The sequence below is a fragment of the Homalodisca vitripennis genome, chromosome X (genome assembly GCF_021130785.1).
Source record: "Homalodisca vitripennis isolate AUS2020 chromosome X, UT_GWSS_2.1, whole genome shotgun sequence".
Taxonomy (NCBI): domain Eukaryota; kingdom Metazoa; phylum Arthropoda; class Insecta; order Hemiptera; family Cicadellidae; genus Homalodisca; species Homalodisca vitripennis.
The window spans coordinates 81868672-81889138 of NC_060215.1; the positions used below are offsets into that span (position 1 = coordinate 81868672).

The 20467-nt window shown below is 31.0% G+C and overlaps 1 protein-coding gene across 1 annotated transcript; it reads right to left on the reverse strand.

Moving 5' to 3' along the window:
* Positions 1-506: 506 nt before the first annotated feature.
* LOC124369261 lies at positions 507-10992 on the reverse strand. Its single transcript, XM_046827161.1, has 6 exons — positions 10948-10992; positions 10416-10517; positions 7735-7871; positions 7145-7215; positions 6774-6857; positions 507-1234 (listed from the first exon to the last, which is right to left on the reverse strand). The coding sequence occupies exons 1-6, from the start codon at positions 10975-10977 to the stop codon at positions 987-989; spliced, it is 672 nt and encodes a 223-aa protein (XP_046683117.1). The 5' UTR covers positions 10978-10992; the 3' UTR covers positions 507-986.
* Positions 10993-20467: the final 9475 nt, after the last annotated feature.

Here is a 20467-nt window from a genome sequence, read left to right on the forward strand (position 1 = left end):
TCATTAGTAATTTTTTTTTAATTATTTGTCTACACAGAAAGCAGGTCAAATGTTTAAACATTTACTTGCAATTTAAATTTAATAAAAAATAATGAGCTGTGTAATTTATCTAAAAACACACACACACATATTGTTACATACAGTGACAAACTTCTGCATACACCATCCAAGCAACAAAAAATGTTGTTAAATTTAGTATAAAATGTTAAATTTTTCCAAACATTTTGCAATAATACAGATTTTTTTAACTGACTATGTTTTTAAAGCCAACAAAAATGTTATCTATTGTGTTCAGCTTTTCCATTTATATTAATTATGTTTTCATGGTATTCATTTTCACCAAAAACTGAATGCTTTAACTGAAAATTACGTGTTTTATGGAAACCCAATTCTATAATGTTCTTACGCAATATCACTTCTATTTATACTAAACAATAATATTATAGACATAATACCTTTATAATATTGGCATGGGATTGGAAATTATTATTTCTATTGAACGCATATATTATACAACATTGTGTGCCTCATGTAATTTATTAAACGTTTACAGGAAAATGGACACAAAATGTATCGACTAGTTATATCCATCGCTTAGTTTGTGTATGTTGAAGAGTTTAATATAAAGATGACTTTAAAGGTGTAAAATCTTTGGAATAAGTCATAGGAATCAATTACAATTGAATAATGACAATAACTCCAATTACATAGTGTAGTTCTTAGTAAGTAAGACTATTTATCACAGAACATTATACGTTGTGGGTATTTTCTATCAAATACCCATCTTAAAACACAGTTGAGTTAGTAAAACATTACAAACATATTACAGATAGAAAAGTATCTAGATATATAATTGTATGTTCGACTTATAAGTTTAATCAAACATGCAGGGGGTTTTGTGGGAAACCAAAACAGGATGTGCTTTATTTTTATATGCGCCTTACTATTTCGCTACTCCTTCAATCTGTCACTATAACGCGTTGTCTTTATGCCAGCACAGCTGTATTAGATACGTGGTTTGGTAATTTGTCGAAAAATGGGTTGGGGGGCTGCACGCATATTTGCTGGTTCACGCAGCGGTTCGGTAGATCCATGGGATACACATAAAACTCCTGCGGCAGGAACCCGTTCTCCGCCAAAATCTCATCAAGTTTAGTAAGGCAGGAGAGTCCTATTGGTCGGCAGTCCTCAGACACTCCGTAAACGTTGGTTTTGATACTCTCATCGGTGCAAGCTGAAAATGGAAAATATATAATATTTATATCCTTCTGAATATATAATAAAATTTCAGTTTTTTACAGGTATAAATCAATCACGCCATCTAGTCACAAGAATTAATCCAATAGATATTACTGTATTTTATTGATGTTTTCATTTGAATTATTCTGTATTCAAATTTACTTTTGTTATTTTATTCGCATCTAGTAATTTAAATTTAAATTATATAACATAACTATACATTATGTATATATATATATACACATACCACACATTATGTACGTGAATGTATATGTATATTTGTGAATTTATGTATTATGTATTTTTTATTCACTGTGGTAATGTAATGCATTGGTACTGTAATGTATTGCATTTCATTATGAAATACAACTTAATTATATGTGCTTTGTTTTAAGTATTGGTATGGTTTATTCATTATTATAATTGTGTACATTTTACTCTGAAAGAGGGGCTGCCAGGCCCACCTGTCTTTAATTAATTAGTGATGGTAACCTTAACTCAGCTACCAGAGGTACTTATCCATTGTACTTTTATCTACTTTTGTGATGTATTTATGTGTTAACAGATTATTGTAGTGTACTTTGGAAATAAAGATTCTTGATTCTTGAGTTACTTTAGAATTGTAAAGTTAGTTGGTAAATGATCGGTTAATGATTACGATTTTAAAATGTAAAAAAAAGAACCTTGTAATAACAGGGCCCAAAGATGTAGCTATTTAAGTGGTTTAGTTGTTGATATAAACTTATCCTAGTATATACATTTTTCAGTTAATTTTATTTCACATTATACATAAGAAAGTGTTGAAAACCGGTATGGCCTTATTAAACCAACAGTGTTGAAACTGTAACACACTACACACTAGGTGTAGACGTTGTGTGATGCGTGTACTTTTAAATGCATTTTTTTAAGTATTTTTTTGGCATTAAATTTTTTTTAGTTCGTAGAATGTACTTTAGAAACTCTTCCAAAAAGTGACTGAATAAGCAATGAATTAATAATAACATGCTTTAAGTGATATTATTCCAACGCGTAGCCAAAGTCTATTGAATACGCAATGTTGTATAGGTATCTGTGTCTTGTATATAGATATTCTTGTATTCGTGTTTGTATTCTTGTATACTTCTTGTATCTAGTATCTTACGTATTCTTTACCCTCTCTACTTGGACACAAGATACATTCCATCTAAATATTTCAGTGCCTATTGAAACATTATCTGTATCTAACTGTTCATCAATATTTAATCCAGTTTTAACGTATTATCTAAGGAGCAGTCTAACTGAAATACTGAACATACATAATGGTATTCTCATTCATACTGTGCAAATGGTTTGAAATTTCATAAATACCACGAGAGTCGTAAGAATAATTTAGCAAATCAGAACCGACACTTTAAACATATATTTTAGGCTATATTTTACATTAGTCCAGAAATTATCCATAGCATTTTAGAATTTAATTGCTGTTTATTAAAAATAGATTTTATATTAAAAAGCCACTAAATTAACACTCAAGTAACTCAAGTCCTGAATCCAGTGAGAAGAAAAGTCGTTTCAGTTTTCTAAAACTAATTTTAATTTAAATTGGTTTATAAACCAATACCATATGTATTTAAATTAAATTGGTCTTTGCTAAAACAACCTCAAATATGGATTTTGTACCACAAGTGAATTTTCCAATGCATCCAACGATATGAACTTTATTTAGAAATATATATTAAGTAACAATAACAATCTTTTTTAACTATACATGCAACAGGTATGTTTATTGTATCTAAAGGATTCATTTACGCCGTATAATGTGACATCTTTCGTGGAATAAATTTTGTGCTAAACGTTTTATAATACGTGTATGGAGAAACCAAAACCATGTTTGGAATTCTTAGAATCCAAAGATCTTTAGAGTTGTAATGGATTTAATGATATATATATATATATATATATATATATATATATATATATATATATATATATTTATATATGAAATATTATAGGGATAGAATAGTCATAAATGGTAGTATAGTAATATTAAGTTTTTAACATAAACACGCGCAATGTTTTTTAGTCTAAATTGTTCTGTTACTAGAGAGATTGTAATCTTTATTTTGGAATTTTTCTTGCAGGGCACATATACTAAGAAAGTAGTTTTGTGAAATATACGTAAGTTTATTTCAGATTAACAGATAGTTTCATTGTGGAATATGCTACACTTAACAGCAAGCGTACTGTACCCACATATATTAGGGCCTAATCCTTTATTATTCATATATAGGTAAAACAAAAATTATTTTGATTGTTGCCTGTATATATTGTATTAAATTATATTATAATTCATATGATAAATATTAAATTCTTTGTTTAACAAGCCTACGTTATTTAAACATTATAGGTATTTTGCATTATACAAATACGTCCAAGTGGGTATTAAATATGCTTTATTCATTTTATAATATAAATATTGCCACCATGAAACTTTTCTAATAATAAATTCCCAGTCACTTTCATCATTGTAATTGTTGCGTGGAGAACTGGCTCGAGTAACCACCGAGCAAGCGTGCTAACTTAATCTCCAATCGAATAGATTTTCGTTATCATTCTATAAATAGGACTTATAAATGTTAAAATCCAAGCAATATTTGGTTAGTCTATGTGTAAGGGTTCTATGGAAAAATATGTTTTAAAAAAACTAATGCATACATACAGAATAAAAATGAATATCCAACTATGACTAAAATAAAGTTTACTATAACGATAGGAACCATGCTCTAAAACATCGGATACAGTTCTGAAACACTCTATATGTACATAAACTTACAATTTTAAACCTTTATATTCTTAACCTAAAATTAAATTATACTTATGTATGAGCTCCTCATTATCTACTTTTGACAATGTTTCTGGATCTTGTATTATCTTTCGATATTTTGAATTGATTTTATTCTTCTTCTTAGGTTCTTAGGATTTTATAAGTTTTTTTTAGCGATGAATAATTTCAAGGGGTAACCTATATTTATTTGCCATAGTTGCAATTGTAGCGGAAATAAGTGCAAAATAATAAAAGAAAAATCCAGTCAGAAAAAACTATTAACCTACAGTGGGCAAAATTTAAGAAAAAATCAGAACACATAACATTAAACCGGCGTTTAGAACAAAAAGTACTCTTGAAAAGCCTCGTAGCATGAAACAAAAAATCTAATTCGTGACTAATAAATTGTATTTACAGTGTAACATATTCTTAAGATAGGAAATGAATGGGTAAGAAAAGAATAATATTAATCATTAGGTTTATAAAATACGAGGGAAAAATAAAATGGTCAATTAAAATAGCTACAAACTGTTGCTGATTTACAATACATTACATGAAGTTAAATGGAGATATGATACATCGTTAAGATAGCTTTTTTCAAGGGTAAAAGAATTGAGGTCGCATATAATATAAAATTAACAAACCAACCTCATAGTCCAATTTTCCATAAAAATAGAGCACTTTGCTACGAATACAAAAAAATTACTAAGAAGAGGAAACAAACTCAAAAAGTTATAGAACCTCATCCAAGGAAATTCCGATGCACATTATGCCATAGAGATAAGAAAAACGAGATAGGAGATTACAATAGTTAGAAGGAAACAGTATTTCCTTCCTCCTACCCAATGTACCCTTTACTGTAATTCTGTTTAATTTAAGGTATAATTATTACGTTTTTTGATGTAAAATTTATTTATGGTTATTTTTGAATTTTGTGTCTTAATAAATAAATATATACTAAGACACACATAAATAAATAAATATATATTTTTTGTTTTGTTTTATTGGTCGGTAGATCGAATCTTATTTTTTAAATAGATAATTTTTTGTGTAGTTTACAGTGCATCGATATTGCTTCGACACCAAATCATAAGTGATTCAAGACTCTAATTTGTGATCTCTGTTCTGCTATTTGTGTATCATAAAATACATAGCGAGGCCGAAATGTATGCTACCGATGATCTTACTACCGAATGCCAGTTTAGTAGACAATTTTGTCTTGCAATCTGTCATTCAGTTAGTTGTAGTATGGGATGACATAAACGGCTATAAATATATAAATCTTACTGAACAAGTTGTGTGATAGTTATATTTCTCACTAAAACTGGTCAGTTTTCTTTTTTATATTGGAGTCAATGGGATGAAGAGAAGTACAATGTGCAGGATTGGAGCATTCTCATAGATTTCAAGCCTGTCTTAAATCAACAGTTAGCACTATTTTATGAAGGCTGGAAGAAATATTGAGTAATGGTGAGTGTGACTGGTCTATATCAACAATCAAATTTTCTTTTCGAAGGCATTGCAGTAGTGACGTATTGCTTTCTGTATGCAACCGGTTTTGTTTTAATTTATCAGATACCCAGTTGAATGGTCCTTTGCAATATTACTGGCACCCGGCTTCATCTTGGGTCGTGTTTGTGGTTCGCATTGAACAAAAAATGTTCTTTTCCTAATGCTTTATAAATCTGTAGAGAGACAAAACTTGAACCGGTGCGGTGTTAAGAATTGGGAAAAAAATGAGGTAATCAATTATGTGGAGAAAAAATATTAAGGTTAACCTCTAATCCCGTTCTTTCTATGTTGTTCTTAATATAGGACTCAAATTGTAGATATATGTACATCACAATTACTTTTTTCTGTTTGAATATAGGGAACTGGGACATTCTAAATGTGAAAAAGACATGTGCATAATATTTTAGTTGTTTATTCCCACACTCGAAGTTCTTTATGTTATTAGAATATATCTGATTTTGACATTTTAATTTAAAAAATTTCCATTAATCCTTAGGTGACATTATTAGGTAATGGAATAATTAAGATATTGCGCTAATTAGAAGCCTTAAATATATATTTTATATTTAATGTGGATCTGGGGAATACACTAGAAAATAGCTTTGGTAACTAGTCTCAACAGTTCTATTTGTATCTAAACTTTGATAATGATGAGAGGATTAGTAACGAAGTTAGTGTACTTCAAGTTCCGTATTCTAGTAGGTAGATAGGTTATCTAGCAAAGAGTTTCATCATCATAGCGGATTTTAGATGAGGTTGTTGGTGAAGCTAGTAAGTACCATCACCAAGTTATCCAGACAGTTTTACAGATAAAATGAGTGGGTAAACCTTGTAGCGGTATAAATAATATGTCTTCCCTGAACTGTTTGGATTTTACTTGTAATAGAATAAATGTAGTCGTGTTGGTTTTTATGGTGAATATAATACAGGTTGAGAAATAATCGCTGGATGTTAAAACACGCGTGGTCTTTTAATGTAAGTGTAATATGTGTAAAAGATAAACTGATAGTAAAAAAATTGATTTATCTGTACCAAATCAGCGGTATTTTTTACACTTATTTTCATGCTATAGATTTAGTATGAGTAGGCTGATTATAAGACTACTATTTTATACTATATCTAATTTTGTTGACAGCTAGTATTACATATAAAAATGTTACAATTATTTTGACCAATAGCTGTATTTTATGACAATTCTTTCATATTTAGCATTACTTACATCCGAAAACATCTTCACGGTACACTAGGTAGGTGTCACAGCCAGCGTATCCAAATATGAATTCGTTAACAGTGCAATATACATCTGAAACAAACGTTAATATGGTTAATTGTTCTATTTTGAATTGCATTACTATAGAGGTAGTTTAAAGTCAACAGAACTTTCAGAATCTAAAATATAAATTTTAACACATTTTTATCACGGAATCTTTATAATAAACCATTTTGTTCTATAATATTGAGAAAGTATTTGTCTGTCTCTATATACAATTGGAATTTTTAGTTTTGTACATCGTATATTAATCTTCGCCAGTAGTTTTTAATATGTGTTTTCTCACATTTATTATATTTTCATAGGTGTTTTATACTCACTTGCTTTACGTGTGATACCTAACTCCATCTGGGTTACAAGCTGAGACATAATGTCGTGTGATCCGTCGCAGCTAAAAATTAAATGGAAAATAATTATGACACATATTAGAACCATCATATTAGATAACATTAACACTAATATCTTTATAAGCAGATTAATATGTAGAGGAAACATATTTTCATATTAAAAAAAATTAAAATATAAACCATATTGTAATATTTTATATATGTGTGTATTATGTAGTTATTATTGCATAAAACTTAACTTACAGAACTACCAAGACATTACATGAGGTTGCTTGGTAATTTAAATATTTTTATGCGTACCATTTTGTCTCATAGTTTAGAACATTAGAGACAGGCAACAATGTGATAAAAAAATCTTTATTATTTATAGTTAAAGCAATTCATAAGGAAAGGTTTTAAAGGCACTAAAACTACATCAGGTTAATCGATTTCGTTTAATTCATAAACCTATAAGTTATAAGTGAATAGTAGTAGATGTATGTGAATAAGGTTGATAACAACTCATTTAATTATTGATAGTGATTTAAACGTGAAATTCAATGTTAATTACTAAAAGTACTTACAATACTCTGGAAACGTAAAGTTGAAATGTGTTTGGGTCGTCTGGGAGAGGGAAATACGTATGGCATATATTGTCTATCTTCTTCGAATTGGGAGTAATTGGCCCAAATTTGACAAATAAGGGTTGATTACAGAAATCCTGTAAACGTAAAATATAAGTTTGCATTTAAAAGTCTGAGTTAGTGCTGGTAAGAACATATTTTCCTGCAAGTTATTAATAAATGTTTATCTGTGTACTTATTTACATACCTAATATCAAATCAAAGATTATGCAACCAATAATTTATATTAATTTTGTTTGATGATGACTTAATTATATATATAAATATTTTCGATATAATAATTATTATGAATACATAGTTAAAATTCTTAATTTTATTGCAAAAAGTAAAAAAAATCAGTGGGAACCCAACAATGTGTATAACTTTAAAATAAGATTATTTAACTGTTTTAAACTTGCTCACACGCGATAAATATAGGAGAAAAAATAAAATAACCCCATTATAAATGGGTTTTATTGCATAAATTAACCAATTAGATATCTAGGTTCTTACATGGAAGTATAAGAATACCTTAGACACATTAAGTAAGTAGGCCTATCAGAAATAATTATTCCTTTTCACTGCATAAGGGCATTCTAGACAAGAACTGTAAGAAAGTCTAGCAAGATAGGATGAATTGGAAAACTGCGCCAGAAAAGCTGTACATAATAGTTATTATGAAAAGAACCTGTTGGATATGTGCGAAAACTGTTATATACAACAGTAACGGTTAAATTGGAATAAAGTTTAACATGTGGGTGCAACTTTAATTTGTAGTATAAAATTTGAAACAATTTTTCGATTAAAGTTTGTTATTATCAGTATATTAAGTTTAATATATAAGTCTATAACGGTCTCAATGTTTAAGATTTAATAGTAAAAATTTATAGACCGTAATTGAGTTTAGAAAATGTTACAAAATCGCACTTTAATACAAAACTAAGAATCAGAATTAGTTGTAAAAATCAGACATTTACAACGTGACACTAAGCTGAAATCTAGTTACAACCAGGGTGTTTCATTTTACTAATGATACGATCTTCTCTGTTCTATCACTTATTACCATAGTAATAGTTCCAACGTTGCTCTTTAGACTAATCGGTTATCAGGGGGCTTCGACGGCCCTTCCTAAATACAGGGCACTATGAAGAAAGTTTACCATTGGTGATCTCGTCCATGACTTCAGCCGATCCGTCAATGAGCGCTTTAGATTCGTCTATGAAAGGAACACGTCCAACAGTTTCTGACGAAACTTCATCAACTTCGTCAACTTCATCACTTTTTTAGTAATAAAATAAATCCCACCGTTCTACCATAGCTGTCATACACTAACTGATGAGGTTGTACATGGCTTCCTCTGAGATGGGAACAGCCTAAATAACTCAATATCTTGTACTAAAAATTCTGAGCTGAAAAAAGTAAGACCTTCAGGCTAAAGGCCGAGAAGTAAACACAATTAACCGATCGCATTCTTTATAAAATTAAGTTATTATATTTGTTGTTTTCGTTATTGGCAAACATAGTTAATAAAGCAAGAGTGATTTTTTATTGTATGTTTTCAATTTGAGAGTAAATTTAAATAAAACTAGTGAATTAATTTGAAAGAACCGAGTTTCCCCTTTATTGTACTTAGATTCTTAAGCTGGTAATCTGAATGCTCTCTGAATTAAGGGTTCAGCGAAAAAGGACGAGTTAATTAGTGAAACAAATTTTTTTCCAAATGGTTAATACTAATTTCCAAACAAGTAACTTAAATCTTGATGTACATTTTTAATACGGATCTGAGTATAATAAATACGGTGCTAAACGCTAAAATACTATTAAGAACCCAAAAAGGTCGTTTTGTCCGTCTACCCGTCTGTGGAATAACGCTCGTTGGTCCTAGAGAATATAACTTGTTATATTGGTTCCTAATGCTCCAAAAAAGAAAAGAGCTCAATTAATTTTAGAGCATAAAAGAACGGCTCTCAATACTTTGTATGGGTTTATTTAAGTGTTTTATTGGTGGACTAATGTACGTGTGTGGATAAGATGTTCCAATACACATTTATAAGATTACGCGAAATATATACCTGCTCACAACCCGAACAAATAATATAAACATTAACCTTTTGTACAGGTTATTTCAAGTTGTCAAGGTCATTCGGTTTTTAATAATTAATTATTTAACCAATCTATATTTCTAAAAGGTCTTACTGTAAAAAAATTTTTTCAATACACGAGTTTTTAAATTCTTACAATACTAAAATAATGCAGATTTATAGTGATTATTTGCTGTATTTACAGACTTATATTTACATACAGATACAGAACCGCCAGCAGTGCCCACCTTTAGATCTCCTGTGCGCAAGGTTGCCAAGAAATATTTTGAGTCACTGCACTTTAACTTTGCCGCAAAATAATCTTTTTTGCCTTTCTAACGGCGTAATTGAGTTTATTGTTTATATTACATTATTGTTTATATACAGGCCGCAAGCAATATAAACCGTTATTAAAATATACCTTAAGTGTTTATAATTGCAAATAGAATAATACGACCTGAATATATAACTGACAACTAATAATTCGAATATATTACTTTTTTACAACTCATATTTCCATAGTGTAATTGATATAATATAAACTAATAACTGTACACTTACATCCTTGAGACTCCTGTCTACCAAGGGCAAATAAAGGTTGTTCAATCGGGCAGAGGACATTTTAAAGATGAGACAATATAAAATAACAACAGAAATCATGACCTGCAAAAAACAAGAAAATAAATTATTTTTCATGTTCTTGACGTTATTGAAAAGAAGAAATGAATGGCCTTCATCCTGTTTCGGGAAGAATAAAAACCAACATAAAATTACATTAAAAACTGGTTTGTAATTATGTGAGAATTATATGATTACATTACATACTTAAAGTCGTGTACATTGTACGTTACAAAATAATAACTGACAAAATAAGTTATTTATAACATGATAAATTCAACTAGCTAATTTAATCAAGAAGTGAGCTTTTCAATGAACACGTGAAGTTTAATTCCCAACGTTCAAATAATCACGTAATACTCAATTTCTCTCTTACTTAAAACTGAATATGCCTGTTTTATGTATATTTAAAATTTACTAAATCCAAATATATTTGGAAAACATCTAAATTCAAATACTTTTAGAATAAACATACAATAGTCGTAGAGGATGAAAATAAATACATTTTTAATAGCAGGGTACATGAATATTTACTAAATCCAAAATTTAAGATATACATGATTAAGTAATAATTTATGTAAAATTTTCTAAGCGTTGTAGAATCTAAATAATCATGGCATATTTTAATTATAATGCCGACTGCAAGCCCAATAAGAGAATATCACAATACATGTACTTACGCTTCGTGAAATCAACTCTTTGAGGTCTGAGTGGTTAATTTTTACATTGGTAATAGATGTGTGGATAACGAGCGTTACGTAAACATGAGCTTCATATTTACACAATATATAAATATATATTTACTCTGTGATATACCAAGATAAAACCTCCCTTACATGGAAACTGTCTCAGAAATCCACTATTCTCTATGTATGTTAATTAATGCACTTACCACAAAGTCTTTCGTTTATGGTTTTGGGGTTTAAAAAATATCCACAACTCAGACTCTTATATCGTCGGTTATAAAATCAAACCAAATTTCCATCATATAATAAAATTTGTATCACTACTATATTTTTACCTTTATTTTTAATTTGGTGCAATAATATTAAACATTATTTCTAAATAACATAAGAGGTAATAAAACAAAATAAAATTAATTGGGAATATGAGCTTATAGGTAATAATCACAAACTCAGGTTGATTTAAAGGGAGACGACAATAGAAACAAGTTCCAAATATTTTAAAAAAATATCTTGTATAGTATAAAATATAATTTTATACTTCAATAAGGAAGCAGATATAAGACATTCTCTATCCTTTACATTAATTAGGATTCAAGAAATAAAACTAAACACAAATATACAGTTAATTGAACTGTAGCATACTGTCCAATATAATTAAAATTTAGAGCATAATAACATTGATCTTATTCAAAATTTTATCGAGGGTTAATTAACAAATAAACAAAGTATGGCTGAGTAGTATACATGTGCATACCAATTAGCCTCTAGCCAAACTCTTGCCTTTTAATGCTTTAACATTTTAAAAATCAAGAATTCTTGAACATAATGTAAGAAACCCGCCTAGATTTATAGTTAAATTTATAAATATGACAAAAAACTATCTAGAAAGAACTTACAGATTGATCTACTTACATGTCTGTTTTTGATCCAGGTCCATTTTGGTAGAGCAGAATTTTGATTATATTGAAGTTTTTAAGCTTGAGCTGTTACAGAAGGATACTGTTATGGATTAAATAGGTAAGTTAGGGCCTGTATAATCTTGTAATATGTAAAAAAGTATTGAGATATAAGGTTATGTTTTTAGTTTATTCATGTGTACATCGAATTCGGCTATAGTTGTGTTTAAAATTCACTATTATACAGATAGTTATAGTTTTTTTAGCGTTATAGTATTTTAGAGTGTAGCTTATACATACTGTATACACACTACATTATGGTCTGTTAACGTAACGCGCATTAATTCCTTCTATCTATGATGTCTCGGGATTTTTCAGTTTAAGACCCTGGTTTCAAAGATATTCTTCATACAGACATTGGAGGCAACTGAATTGCGACTAGGAAATTATAATTTTTACTTGTTACTAACTCTTGATAAATATATAAAACTCCTTTTACTATCGCAAACTTATTTAAATCTTTACAATTGCATTTAAAATACACTATCGCTAAATCACAGGAACACAGCTTATAACATTCATTTATATGAGTCTTGATATTAGTAGCTGTTTTAGTTTTCACATTAAATTACCAACAGAACAATATTTTTTTGTGAGGAAAAATCTAATGTGTTGGATCTACATATGAAAAGCCCTTCTCCCGACTTCAAGCATGAGCAGGTTCTAACACTATCGAGACATATTGCACGTTTTATCAGTAATGTATAAATTGTACAGTTCCGGCTCCCACGTTTTCTGTTAAATAATACCCTAGTCAATGGTCCATGAGGATAGAGAGGATATAAGGCTAAAATATAAATTGGTCTCTCCTATTGCTTAAAAACGAAATATTGAGTCAATAGCCCATAAATACTTTAGCATAATGTCTATTTCTAGCATCAAGACATATCAAAGCATACTACATTTTTCCACTGCTCTATAGACATTGTCATATTCTTTTCATAGGTAACAAGAAACATACCGCCAATTGGGTTAAATTTAGTAGTGTACATCGATTAATTATTAAATATGTAAATTAATTTTTGTGTTTCTCTATTTGTATGCATCTATTATTGAGGGGCATGGAAAACACTATAGCCTTTAAAGTGTGTGCTTGTGTTATCCGTATGAAGAAGATGCTGAATTTCGAGAAAACCATTGGTTCTCTCAGTTACTATGCACAATGGTTTTATATCGAATGTGTTAATATACCAGTCTCAGAGTACGGTAAATAAAAAGGTAACATGAAGTTAAAATTAAATTATGGACGTGTCGATAGTGTAATGAAATGTATGATAAACTAAAACGACAAAATGTATAACCTGGCTGAGTCATCGAGTTTGGTTGTAAAGAAAATCTCAAGAGCATGATAGTTATCTCGTCTCACAATATGTGTCAGCCTTAGATAGCATTTTTAATATTTTACAACAGGCTTGGTTAGTCCTTTCTGGGAAGAAATCGAGGACAAAAGGTAATATTTTAGATAATGAAACAAGAATGTTCATTAAAAGAAGAGCAATAAATCAGTTTATGCAGTTGTTGCTGCCTATGCTTACCTTTTAGTACAGATTGCACAGTCAAGTTGTAAAAGATGAACGTAGGATAGAATTCTGTTACAACTAAGAACCTTCAAGAAGTTCCCACTATTATCAAGAATCCTTAAAAAACGAGCAAACGACAATGTCTAGACGATTTAAGTTTACTATGAAAACGCTCATGGAATTAAACGAAACGAGTGCAGATCTTCTTTGTCTGGGAATTAATGGATGACATTGTATGATACGAACTAAATTCCTGAATTCTGAGACGCGCAACTTGGGTTTAGTGACTAAAGGGTGCATCGGGGCGACCAATATAAACAGTCATAATGGATATGTTATAGCGGCCAATATTAAAAGCCTTATTGATCGTAAAAGCTATATAAAATTTTTCGGTTGCCTAAATGTGTTTTTTTAACGGAACCTAATAAGGATTTTGATGATTATAGTGATATCTGTTATACATAACAATTCTGTTTGGCCTCTTCTCATAGTAAGAGACTTTACTCCTCGAAATAACCATTTAAGTGATGCTACTCAGGATTCATTAGTTACCTCTATTCAAAATCTTTCTCGTATTTTTTAGTGCAAAAACACAATAGTGATGTAGATGACCTTGGTATATTATTGGAATTAGACTTCCCATCTATGTTGAGTCTCATCGCCCTCCTCTTGAAATCTGTGTAACACGTTCTGAATTCAGCTAATCCAGAAGAATGTCGTAGAGGTATGATTACATTGCAAGGTACAATTATGTAATATTTAATTAACTAATACTGTGAAAAGTATCCTATCAAGATTCGTTTTTATGAAATCGAATTATTGAAATAACTTGGTAAATAATTATTTCTGTACTTATTTTCAAAGAAATTAACATGGCTTTATAGGAGAAAATACTTTATCGTTCATTATTACTACTTTGAGCAATTATACCTACTTGGAATTTTTTCGGGTACGGCGACAACGCAAAAATTCTTTCTGCTACTTCTAATTCATAAACCAATATATTAGTCGGAAATCAAATGGAGATTAACATTACAGCTTTTTGTTGCCTTATAAATAATACAAGGAACTTTCCCAGCAATATCGTTTTATGTAACTGAATAAGAGAATCGACCAAATTAAAAACTACATGTATATAATTTTGCTGGAAATTATCTCAGGTTTGATTTCAAATACCACAAAATGTTTCGTCAGTATTTTTGCACTTGAGATCCCATAAGATCATATTAGCTTTGTGGGGCCCGTGACTCACAGTACGGTTAGAAATTTATACTGTTAACGTTTTTTAAAATATCTCTTTTAGGTCGTACTGTGTTTCAATCATGTAAATAGTATTCTTTCTTTGTTTGAAATTTGTTTCTTACGATAAAAGGAAAGATTGTGAAGGAAACAGGATTTTCTGGACATTTGTCATTGTTCATTGATGAAAAATTTCAAGATCTGCAATCTGATCTTTTTCTCAATTAAATACCTAGTCTAGCTACAATCTAGATTAAAATAGTGGATACAGTGTTGTGGAAAGCATAAATCTGGTATCACAACAGCCATCTTGTGTGTCAACTCCTAAAAAATACCTAAAGAACGCTAAAACCTAAAGAATTAATTTAATAATAACAATGTAATAATAACTAAAACCAAACAACGGGTTACAGGTCAAAATAGGTCTGTATTCACCATCAAAACATATAGAACTACCCAGAGGCCAGTAGTAAATGTCGATCGTCGAAGCAGAAACAAGTTGGTGGCAATAAAGGGAGGAAACGGGACTTTGTTATTATTGGTCCATTCTGGGTGTACTTCTTAAATCCATACTGTGACTCCGCATTGGTTAATTACAAATATCTAATCTGTTTGATACTTTAGTTTCCTTATATGTTTTTGATGTAATTTACATTTGAGTTGTTGCACGATGCCACACAAGGTCGAAGACATTGCATTATTGTCAAACATGTCAGTTTGTGCCTCTATTTATGAAAAGAGGAGAATTTAGGTAATATAATATTAGCGTGATATGATGGAAAGGAATCATATTTGTTTTGCTATACACCTAGGTCAACGGTGCCGTAAAATAAATATATAACGTTAATTTTATAGGACTTATAAAATCTGCAACCACTTCATGCATCCATGCCATTAGTGTCATCCACGGTTGGAGAATGTAACACCAAGAACCAACATGTTTTATTATTTAGGAGCTGGTGATGACTGATCATAGACGATTGATTTTGTTGGTGTATATGTCTAAATTTTACCGACATCTTAAGTATTTTTAGGATCACTGTTGGTTTATTGCAGGTTTCTTTATTGTTAATGCATATAAACGTGAAAAATGCATCTTTTTAAGCAAACATATTATTTTAGTAATTAGGGTTTAGTCCAGTTTTCTATAGATCAGATATGCAGTATCAATATATTTTTCGATTTTTGCTTATTTTTACACAGTACGTACTATTCTTCTGAAATATACATTAAAGTGTTAAATATACTTAAATAAATTTAAAATATTTGCAAAACAGAAGATTATATTGTAAAATATCAAGAGGTATTTTTGAAATTTACATTACACATATAGTTTTAACTGAGTGAATACAAATTTTTGGTAACATTTGAAACTCCTTATCAAATTTTTAATTGTTCTTCTATATTAGCACATTTGATTTATTATAGAATACATCTTTTACCATAAAATATAATGTAATACTTCGTAAAATTAAAATGAAATGTGTTTCATTAGCATCTGTTATGACTCTCCATGGGCACCTCCATGGGCACCAATTATGTTTTCTTTTATGACATGAAAGACACACATGCATTTTTAAATTTTTATTGGATTTTTGATTACTTACTACGTGATCTGCTGATATACATTGAGTATAACATGTTTTGGCACATTGCTTTTCAGATGGCAGCTCATAACAGTAAGGCTAAAATATTTCAAGAATTCAATTCTGAAAGTGCGTGAGCAAGACAGCTTAGAATTTAGTTATGACACTGACTGTGTAAGCTGAAGATCTACAATTTCAATTTCACGTGATTGCCGAAAATTAAAATGAAACTATAGTAAATAAAACAAAATTTAAAAAACACAATTACAGCTTATTAAACACTAACACATTTATTTGACTCATGAAATTTTATAATTGGTTCACATATTATGTAGAAATTGGATTTGTAGCCTAAAGGGCTATCGGTGATTTTAACTGAATTGAAATCTCATACTTTAACTTTTATAAAACTGAATGAATGACTCATTGAAAGCAATGAAATCTTATTACATTTTCAAAACCATTTATAAAACAAATAAATAAGACTAAGTTTATTTTACTTAACATTTAAATATCACAGGTCATGTTCAAAATCACCTTCGTTATTCTAAACGCTCACATGTAGGTGGCTTCTCTTTAATGACTAACGGACTCATTCAGAGATTCTGGCCTCTGCTGGATTAATTCCATCCTATTACATCTTCTCAATCGTAATTCGTAAACGGTCTCTATTAGAAAGAGTTAAGTTAACTAAGGTTTTCAAAAGACCTCATATGTCCATTGGATTTATGTCTGGTTACCTTACTGGCCATTGAACAGGCCCTCCTCGACCTATCCATTCATTTGGAAAACTGCAATGTAGGTGTTCACGGATACCAATATACAGTATACAAGTGCCTCACAGGCATAAACCACATATTTTTTGTCATCTGAAGAGGTATATCATCTAGCAAAGAAGGTAGCTCTTCTCTCAAATAGTCCAAAACGCCATTCTTTAGAGCGTAGGAAGTAGAAATAGCATAAATAGATTGACTCATAAAATGTTAGCCCAAATATTTACTGAAAATAGATGGTGTAGACAATTCTGTACAACAATTCTGCAGACAATTCTGTTGTATGTCTGCATATTCTCGTAGATTCTCGCCTGCGAAAACATATTCAGAATCAGAATCTTTTTTAGTTTGTAGGCCATGATTGGTAATGAACATCGTCAGGTACAATACATACATGATAGTCATAATACAGAGCAAAAGGAAACAGTAATTAATTAGTTAATTGGTCAATGCTATAGTAACAAAATTAAAAAAAGTAATTATGATAAAAAAAAAACTATATAATAATAAAATATAGGGCTATACACCAACTAACGACTACTGAAAAAATCTGACAAAAACATTTTTAGAGCGATAAAAAACAAAGAATAAAATAATATACAATTTTAAAACTGTTAATAAGATAAAACAAATAAATAAATTTAATGTATTTCAGTTTCGTTGCACATCGGACTCTCATTTACAGTATAAAACGATTTTTTATCAACTAATAAAACAGTAATCCCTTAAAACTTTTTTCTTCCACAAAATGAGCACTAGACCCTAATTTATTAAAAATAGTGACTGACATAAAGTTTGAGTTAGTCTGTATGTCTATAATTTGTTTAACTAAGTCTGACAAAATCCATATTTTATTAGATGGCTACTTTTTGTGTTATGAGAGTGCAGTTGACCCGTTAAAGTATAGCTACCAATATTAGACTTAACTTTAGTAATACATAGATAAATATGTATGCTAACAACAGTGTATACAGACTCTACGACAAACAGGAGCCTACAACTGGTACTCTAACCTGAATCAATAAGGATTCTTACAGCCTTCTTTTTAATGGTTGACACTCAGTTTATCTCTGAACCAGTTCCACAAAGCGGCAAGCTATAGAGGAAAATACTAATAAAAAAATAGGAATTGTACGTGAGTAATTGCATTACAGTTAAAAAACTAGAGATCCTGCCCAGCGGACTAAACAACTTTAAGTTCAAAAAAGAGCGACATTCGGCCCTGGCGGACCAAACAATGTCATGTAGAAATAATAAATAAAATAAAATCATCAATTATTTGATAATTATTGTTTTAAAGAAACGTTCGCAGTACCAGTCAGGATCTCCACCTTCCGAGAATTTTAAAGAAGACAATTTGAGGGTAAGAAAATGGAATAGTCAAAAAAGTTATTCACTAAGAGTTGTATTTTTCGATTACCACCACAAGAGGTGTCCCTGGACCAGACACACGAGATCACAGGTAGACGAGACCAGAGAGAGTTCCAGGGAGGCTCCAGAGGTCCACACTGCCGGTTAGTCCACGTTCGCGGGATACACTTTTGCACGTACATCGGGGCACATCAAGAGTAACAAGGTATAAAAATTAAGTAAAACATTACAAGAGAATGGTGAGCTTGTAAGAGTGGGATGCTATAATGAGAAAAGAAGATAGTTGCACACAGAAGTAATAAGTTACAGTGTTAGATAGCGTCGGAGAGTGACATCGACCACACCAGTAAAAGGGTGCAACCGTACTGCTTTTAGACGATACGATGGGACTCGCAACCACGCGAGGACTACTGAAGAATCAAACCACATAAATGTTTTAGAGAAGTTTACTTTCTCTTTAAGAATTGTGTGGCAGTATGCCACAAGTTAAACTCGTAAGTGCATAGTTCCACAAGTACCGCATAGTTCATAAAGTGTTAATGTAACGAATGTAAAAGGAGCTACACGAGTTCCGAAAGTATTTGGCGCACTTCCACTTCGCCACTGAACAGATTACACCGAAAATACAACACTTCTATACTACAGAAACATACCTGCTCTCACTTGCATCGGAGTAGCAAGATGAGAAAGGTAAATTTCAAAAGGGCTTGGAATCTGAATTTCAGAAATGTTTCCAGAGGCAAGATCAGGGGAAAGAGAGTCATCCCAATTTAAACCGGAAGCTCATATAAATTGCATTCGACGTTTTGAGCTAAAAATCCATGGGGGTCGTATATTATGTCGATGATATACAGGATGTCGCGTGTTGTGCTCGTTATTTTGGGGAAGTTGAACTTGTAAGAAAAGTTATCAGAGTTAGGAGACCAGTGAAATTCGAGGATGGAGACGTGGAGTTGTTGAGATTCTTCCAAACACACTGGAGTCTGGAGGTGGTCCTGGGGTAGAACCTGGAGAAGCTTGTTGCAGTTGGACGACTATTTCCGGAGTTCGAAGCCACTGAGATTGAGCAAACCGTTGAGTTTTAGCTGTAGGTGAACGTGTCATACACGGTGTTTGCACCAGTGATTATGTCAGTATCACCACGTAGGTCTGAGATAGCAGTACTTCTGCTGTCTTCAAGAAATCTTCACCTTCGTCAGCCACAAGTTAAGACAGAGCAAGGAACAGAGTGAACTAATTACACCGTAAGTGACAGTATTTAGTTTGTACACAGAGATTTTTGAGAAGGCGGGTCACGTCAGAGGATGAGTTGAAACATCTGGTTAGCAAGGTGCACGCTTATCATGCGGCACATTTGCCTGATGTCACAAAAAATAAAATATTTTAAGTCCTGAATCAGAGTAAGATCTCACATATGTTGGTCTGCAAACCTGCCACTAAGAAAGATTCCATTGCTAGATATTGAGCTAGTATCAAATACAATTTGCATCAAATGCAATTTAGTGGTGCTATTGCTTTCGTTGAAGACCCCATGATGGGGTAAGGTTTCTGAGGTGAGGTTTCATCAAAGTTTTCCATTTCCTCATACACCCTAGCTATTCATATTCATTCGTGAAATTAGTATAGAATTCATTGAGGCTGAGCACGGAACTTAGCTTCAATCTACGTCAGCACTGAGACGTGATGTTCCGAGGGGAAGGCTGGTTGCTTTTACAAGGCAATCGAACAACATAACGACTGTCAGGATCTCTTGAGTGGGATGAGTCAAAGTGTAGATCATAAAGTTGCTCTTCTGTCGAATGTTTTCGGCATAAAAGGGGTTCTTCTTTCTGCCAGAAGCTTTTGAAATATACATAAAGCGGGT